Genomic DNA, 7,761 nt, shown 5'->3' on the forward strand with positions numbered 1-7,761 from the left:
CCTCCCTCTCCTTTTCCCTCTCCCTCTCCCTCTCCCTCTCCCTCTTCTCTCTCTTCCACATTCCTGACCAGGGAGTAAAGAAGGAGATATCTTGCCACATGTTTCTGAGGAAGCTGCCAATATTGTCTCACCCTTCCTGGATTGAACAAAGGATGGATCAGCCCACCTAGGGGTGGGGAGTCAGGTGACTCATAAATAGTTCCCCTTGGTGGCCATCTCAGTCTTTTTCTTCTTCTCTCCCTACATCTGCCAGCCCAGCAGCTGCCCTGAAGCCATGGCCCCGGGTGTTCTGTGGCTGGGCCTCACCCTGCTGATGATGCTACAAACCCAAGGCCAGGACTTTCCTCTGGGCATAAACGTGGGCCCACCATTGAGCAAGGTCCCCCTACAGAAACGCTTCAAGGATGACCAGGTAAGAGCTCTGGAAGAGCAGCTTCAGGGAGGGCCCAGGGGACAGGGGCAGCAGGAGCAGACGGTGGGGAGAAGGAAAGGGACTGAGAGGCAGCATTGAGTGGGAGAAAAAGGACACAGGAAGACCAGGTCCAGAGCGCACCAAGTGGGCACATCTTCGGCCCCTGCATACAGAAGAGAGAACTGGCCTCCAGAAGGCACACCAGCCACTTACTCAGGACCACCCATCCTCGACAGCCCAGGGCTGACTCCTCACCCAGGGTGCCTCCTGGTCCTGGAGGACCTCAGCCCCTGCCAGCCTCTCAAGGTAGCCCCACCCACTGGCCCTGCTGGGCAGAGGTAACCACAAGGACAGCATTGGAGGGGTAGCTCTGGCCCATCCTTGGGCTATGCCTATCATCAGCCCCTTCCAGTTCCAGGGGAAGTGGTATACCCTAGGTTGGGCAGAGAATAGTGTTTGGAATGAAAGCCAAAGCCAACCAACCTTGCACAGCACCACCTATGAGCTGAAAGATGACCACAGCTACAATGTCACCTCCACCTGGCTCAGGTAAAGCCACTGTCACCTGTGGGTATGACAGGCAGACTGATGTCACAGCCAAGGGGTGAACAAACCAAGGGATATTGCTATTCATCCAACCACTCTGCAAATATCAATCTCCCTTCTTCTCTCTCGCCTTCCCTTCCACCAACATCCCATGGCCAACTGCAGCACAAACAAACACAGTCAGTAGAAAACAAAAACAGAGTAAGGTGTCCCAGAGGGCAGGGGCACTATAACCAGCAAGGGACCAAACTCAAAGCTTCTATCTATGGTTTGTAGCAAAGTGACCTTAAAGGAGACAGCCTGCCTCCTAACACTAAGAGCCTCAGCTCCAGAGACAAAGGCAGGAGCATCACAAGTTTTGACCCACCCTGGGCAATTTAGGGAGACACTGTCTCAAGACAAAAAATTAAAAATGGGCCGTGGACATAGTTCAGTGCTGTGGCCCTGACTTCAATCCCCAGCACCATCATTGGAACCACCATAAAAAACGAGACACAGGCGACATCAGGGGCTGCTGGGCTTTGATTCAAAAGCCTCATATTAGGAGGCAACAAAGCAGCCAGGAATCAGCATGGTGACTGGAGCAGGGGATGATGAGCAGCAGGAAAGAGAGCGCTCCCAGCCCAGACTCTGGGGCATCTCACCCCAAACCAGGGCTGTGCCTGGGGCTCCTAGAGGGCCAGGATGTGGCCACAGCTGCTGCAGGGGCAGTGGAAAGAACCCGCAAGGTAAGGCCAGGCAGTCCCAGGCAGGAGGTGACACAGGTGGGGCAGATGACTCAGAGGGACAAGCCCGGCTCAACCTCCTGCACTGAGTTCTGCCTCTGGCCACTGGGTAGACTGCAACTGGAGCATCTGAGGATTGAGGGGCACAAGGAAGGTAGATTCGGGGGTCTTGGCTGTGGGGTGAAGGGTGACAAGGCTTAAGGGCAAGGTCAGGTGTGGCCCAAGGGCTGGGCAAAGCTTGGCATGGAGCACACTGGAGGCTTAGAGGAAACAGCCAGGAGAGAGGGAAAGGGTCAGCAAGATAAAGGCAGCGTCAGTGCCTGCGGTCTGTGTGGGACGGGCTACCCCAGGGAGGCAGCAATGCAGACAGTGAGTTTTGGCGTGGATTGAGTGGCCCACACAGCAGAACAGGCAGAAGCTCAGAGGGGAAGGACCAGGGTCATGGAGAGAACCATGCAGGCCTCTTCAGTAGAGGGGACAGGAACTCATGAGCCGGGTTGCACTGGGGCCTCAAAATTTTGTTGCAGTCCTGACCCCAATTTACCCCTGTGTCACGTCCCTGCTTACCCCAACAACTTCCCCTGCCATAGTTCCACGGTCTGTGAACACCGGATCAGAACATTTGTCCTACGTGACCACGATCGGCCCGGCCAGTACACTGTAGCCAATATAAAACGTGAGTCCTGAGTGAAAGGAGTTCTGAGGTTGGGATCTGGGGGACACAAACTCCCAAAGGGTACAGACCTCCCTGCTTCTCCACACACATGCTGTCCTATAACAAGAAGCCTATGTTGACCAGCTAGGGAGGAAGGGGACAATCTATTCCTCCTGGTCAGAGCAGAGATGACCCCTTGCCATCCACACTACAGGTTACCGTGGACTCCAGAGTTACACCATGAGAGTGGCAGCCACAGACTATAATACATCTGCCTTGGTGTTCTTCAAGATGATTTTCAAGAACAATGTATCCTTTGAGACCACACTCTATGGTAGGTCTGTACTCCATGCCCTCAGGGACCCAACTCCTGGTAACAAATCGGGGAGGGGGCCACTATCCCCAAAGACCCCAAAGCCCTTCTCAGATTTATGTCTTAGGAAGGTGGTCTTTCTGCACACCCTCCATGACAAAACAGTCTGAGGTCTTATTCAGTCAGTCAGCAGTGTTTATAAGGCATGAGCCTGGGGTGGTGGCCTATGTTTGTCATCTCAGCACTCAGAAGGCTGAGTCGGGAGGACTGCTAGCTTAGGCCAGCCTGAACCATATATAACAAGACCCTACCTCAAACAACTTTTTAAAACTTGTGGAGTTGTCTCTGTCAGCCACTCACTGGCTCTCTTGGCCACAGGGAGAACCAAAGAGCTGAGTCCTGAACTGAAGGAGCGCTTTGTCAACTTTGCCAAGTCTCTGGGCTTCACTGAAGATAACATCATCTTCACAGACCCTACTGGTAATGGCCTGCTGGACAGAGGGTTAGGAGACATGGGGTCTGCTCAGGGTTAGTGCTGCCCCAACTGAAAAGGGGGACACTCAGTCCCCTGGCCCACTTACTGGAGAGGTCATGGCTCCCAGCCTGGAATCTGTGGGCCATTAAGGCCTGTGTTCTGTTTATTCCCCCTGACAACTTTGGCATGGCCGGCCCAGGTGACATTTTTAGGCCCAGGCCAGAGTTTCCTGTCTCACTGCTGAAACAACCTCCTGTCCATACCTTGGTTCTGGCTGTGCTGGGCCAACTCTCACGTCCCTGCACCTTCCTCATTCCTGACATAGGAAATACTTTCACACAGCTTGGGCAGAGGTCTCCAACCAGGCCACTCAGGGCCACTAGCTGAGGAGCTACCAGGCCTCAGCAGGTAGACAGGCTGTGGTGCTCAAAGAGCAGTGCTGTCCAGGCCCTCAGGGTTGCACATCCCTAGGCCTTGAGTTTAAGGAACCCTCAGGCCCTCTGCAGTTTGGCCAGGCTTGGTCTGGGGCAGCTGTGGCCAACACAGGGGCCCTGGTCACAAGAGATCACAGAAACACACACACACACACACACACACACACACACACACACACACACACCTGCTCTCATGTTCTTTCTCCCCCACAGACCAGTGCATTGATTGAGTGAACCAGCAGTGAGTATGGATGGGCAAGGGGCTGATGGGAGGCCAGGCTGTGGAGAGCTGAGGGTCTTGGGGCTGCCTGCTTTCTTCCCCTTCTCCCGCCCTGAACCACAGCCATCTTTATTCTACTGTCCCCACTCAGGTGCCTCCTGTCTGTCCATTCCCTTTTCTTCCTGTCTTTTTCGCCCAAGGTGGCATCTGGCTGCTGCACCAGCCACTATGCTAGTGAGAGAACTGGAAGATCCTTCCTACAACAAAATGCTACCCACCCGTCAACCAGAAACCACCCCACCGGTGGAGTTCTCCTTGTCTGCTAAATAAACACATGTGCGCAGGACTCCAAGATTGTGCTCCTTGTCCCCTGGGCCGTGAGGAGAGGGAAGGGCAAAGGGAGGGCTTATATCAGCACCATGTGTGGAGCCTGCTGTCCCAAGAACCCAGCCTTAGGTTAGGGTACAGAGAGGAGACACAAGGCAAAGGACACCAGGCTCCCTGCCACCATCATGGCCACCTGCTTCCCTGAACTCCCACTTTGACTGGACACTCCCAGTCCCAGCTTGGCTCCACCTCCAGAGCAGTTTAAGAGGGGTTCCCTGTTCAACAAAAGCACTAATCAGACCAAACTTCATGCCTGAACTTGGTCATCTGCAGCTGCTCCCACAACTGCAGCAGCATCAGAAAAGCCCAAAGGGGCTGTAAGAGGCAACCTCTCCCCAGCTCACCAGGACTTTACAGACACTGTGTAATGGTGACCAAGACAGCAGGCTGCAAGGTAGGTGGGGCCAAGGTGGAGGCCTGTTCCAGGCAGAGGGTGAGCAGCAGTAAGTTCTGTAGCCCTGGTCCCAGGGGCAGCCTGTACAGGCATACAGGACACAAGGCAATCCCTCCTGCCTCTGCTGTCTTTGTAAAAGCAGCAGCCACAATGGGTGTTGTTGTGAATGAATGCATCCCCACCCCACGGACAAGTACACTAAATGCCACCATCACCTTGGCTGGGGGACAGGAAGATTCCCATGCAATGACAGCACCCATCTCTGCCCCCACCCCCAGGCAGCAGGACAGGCCTCTGACCCAGGTGCACCAGATGGTGTCAGAAGTATAGGCCACATTCCAGGATGAGACCAGCTTGGTGCCACCTGGGCTGTTCTTTGGGATGGAGACAGTACTTGACCCAGAGGGGTTCTAAGCTGAGAGTGGCACCAAGAAGGTGCTGGCCAAAGCCCCACTAGCTGTCTCAGGGGTCACAGCTTTATCGTGTACACTTGGCACTTGGAAACCACTCTGGGCAACCTATCCAGTTTCTTACCTTGGCCCAACCAGGGCAACTTCCCATAGTTCCTCGCTCCCACTAGGCCTTTCAGGATCAAACGCTCAGCACATTTGTGTTCCTTGCTGTGTCGCTGGAGGTACAAGTTTCCTATGGCCACTGTAACAGGTTGCCACAAGCCACCATCTTAAAACAGCACCCATGTATTCTCTTCCAGTTCTGGAGGACAAAATTAGAATCGGTGCCACTCAACTGAGACCTATTTTCCTGCCTTTTCCATCTCCTGGACCTGCCTTTTTCATATCCTTGGCCTGAAGGTCCCTCCTCCTCCATCAGGGGTGCAGTGTAGCATCAACAAACTCCTGTCTCTGCTGGGTCTTTAATTTGAGGTCAGAACAGTGAGCTCACCTGGATGAGGCACCTTTCTCTGACATTCTTTGAACACAAACTCTGTAGTCCCAATGGCCACTCCCACCTGGTCAGGGCAAAAAAAGGTGGTGCTTCTCCTGTGCAATCCAGGAGTGGCCCCTGTAGCAGGCTGAGTGCCCCACCTCACCTCCACCTTCCTGTCACTACCTGGGTCTGAGGGTGGCCAACTGTCTCAGCCACCCAATGGGAGGCCAGGACGCTGCTTCAGCCACCTACATGATGGCTGGAGGACGGGGAGATTCCCAAGCAGTGACAGCACCCATCTCTGCCCCCACCCGCAGGCAGCAGGACAGGACAGGTGTGATCCTGGCCACTGCAGCTATAGGAGTCTCAGTAAATGAGCTGCTTGGGCCGGAGCCTGGTTTTCAGCTGGATCACTGGCCAGGATCGCACCTCTGAGTGCCATTCAGGAGTGAGCTTGCTGGTGAAGCGACTTTGTGCAGGTCTCCTTTTCCTATAAGTACTTGGGACAGGGAGTGGTGGCAGCTGGGCCACCTTATCCTGCTGGCTTCTCTGATGACCAATGACAGGAAGCGTGCTGCCTGGCTCAAGACCTCCATGTGCACTGCAGCAGCCACAGGAAGGGGGCAGCAAGCCCTTTCCCTATGGAGACCAGGGCACACAGTCCTGGAAGTACCTGAGAAGAGCCAGACCTGGGGGAAACTCATAGCTCTCTCCTGCCCCTGCCTGGTTATGGGGCTCTGCCTAACATGACTGTCCCTGTCTCAATTGAGCTGAGTCCTACGCGTGCACAGGTGTAGCCACTGAGAGTCCTAAGAGACGCGCTGGAGTCCAGGGAAGGCAGCTCAGGACCTGGCGATGGTAGTGGGGTCTCTACTGACTTAGAAGAAGTGTTGAAGAAGTAGGCAAAAGGGGGGCTGGGGCTTCAGGGTAGTTGTGAACAGGAGTCTCCCGAAGCCATAGGAGGACTTGGAAATGGCATGTTTGATTTCCCTCACTTGGAGCTGCTCTCAAGGCAGGATGGACAGCATAGAGGACCCAGCCTTCCCCACCCGTCTTCCAGACTCTCTGGAGCTCTTTTTTCTCATCCTGGCCCCAAGCCACCACCGCCTTGGTTTCAAGTGGGGAAACCAGGGTTTTCCCCACTCAGATGCCCAGAAGGGGACAGGGCTGGGGAACTATGCGGGAAGTAACCAGAGTTCCACAGCAGTGGGGGCCGCGTCTAGGTTTGCAGGAAAGAACTTGACTGGAAACGGGGCAGGGTCGAGGCAGAGCTGAGGCCTCGCTGAGACCTCATGACTTCGAACGCCAGGCAGAAACCTGGCTCGCACCTCCACCCAGTCCAACCTTCCGTTCCATCTTTCCAGTCAAGAGCTGCCATCTTGTGCCCACTTCACTGCGTTTCATCCTTATACTGACTTTGGGGCACCCGAGCTTGCAAGTCTGGGCCACCTGGGCACCTGGACATGCAGGGAGGGTAGACGGGGACACACAAAGCTGGACGATGGCTTCTAGGAAGCAGGTGACTCAATCAAGCTGCTGAGAGGATCTTTTTCCAAGAACTTTTCCAAGAATCTCCCTGCAGCAAAGGGGAGTCAGAGCAGAAGCGGATGCCCGGAAGGAACCCAGGAGCCCTTCACAACCCCCACTTGCAGGGTCTCAGTTTGTCCTGCACACATATCCGAAGTACAGGGCAAGCACAGGTCCCTAGAAACAGCAGCACTGGAGAAGAGTGGGCAACCTGTCCTGGTTTACAGATGAGAAACTGAGGCAGCTTGTGGAACACATTGTTGGTGATTTGCTCTTGGAACTTCATTAAGGAGATAGGGCCCTGAACGTGACCATCCAGAGCTTTGGTGGCTTGGCTCAGCAAGAGGGACTGGCCTAGCACCTGAGCCCCCCCCCCCCGCTGTGTTACTGCACACTGCACCCCCTGGGCAATTCTCTCAGCCGCGGTGGCCTGTGTACAAAGCAGCCTGTTGCTGTCGCTCTACAGAAGGCCAGAAAACCATCAACCATTTGCTGTCTCCTTACTTTCTCCAAAATCAGTGTTCTCACATGTTACGCAGGAACAATGATTGGTTTCTCCTGCATGGACCTGTGTTAGCACTCAGTGAGAAAATGATGAGGAGAGACCAGAAGCCAGTGAGGCTGAAGCCTGGCAGATCCTATTTTTATTCACCTGGCAACTACTGGACCCTAGCATAATAGGACTCATCCTAACTGAAAATAGACCCAAGCCTATCACCATGCACCAAACTCAAGTCAAAATGGTTCACAGATCTCAATATTAAACCAGAAACACTAAATCTATT

General features: G+C 54.4%; 1 protein-coding gene across 1 annotated transcript in view; it reads left to right on the forward strand.

Moving 5' to 3' along the window:
* The first annotated feature begins 800 nt into the window (after positions 1–800).
* The window catches only part of LOC106147506 (neutrophil gelatinase-associated lipocalin-like), a 17,590-nt gene continuing 10,629 nt past the window's right edge, over positions 801–7,761 (forward strand). Inside the window, exons 1-4 of the mRNA XM_013509382.1 lie at positions 801–961; positions 2,274–2,359; positions 2,553–2,672; positions 3,030–3,131. Coding sequence (XP_013364836.1) covers positions 801–961; positions 2,274–2,359; positions 2,553–2,672; positions 3,030–3,131 — 469 coding nt within the window. The remainder of the gene's footprint in view (positions 962–2,273; positions 2,360–2,552; positions 2,673–3,029; positions 3,132–7,761) is intronic.

This window comes from Chinchilla lanigera, unplaced genomic scaffold, assembly GCF_000276665.1.
Source record: "Chinchilla lanigera isolate Chin_1 unplaced genomic scaffold, ChiLan1.0 scaffold00169, whole genome shotgun sequence".
NCBI lineage: Eukaryota > Metazoa > Chordata > Mammalia > Rodentia > Chinchillidae > Chinchilla > Chinchilla lanigera.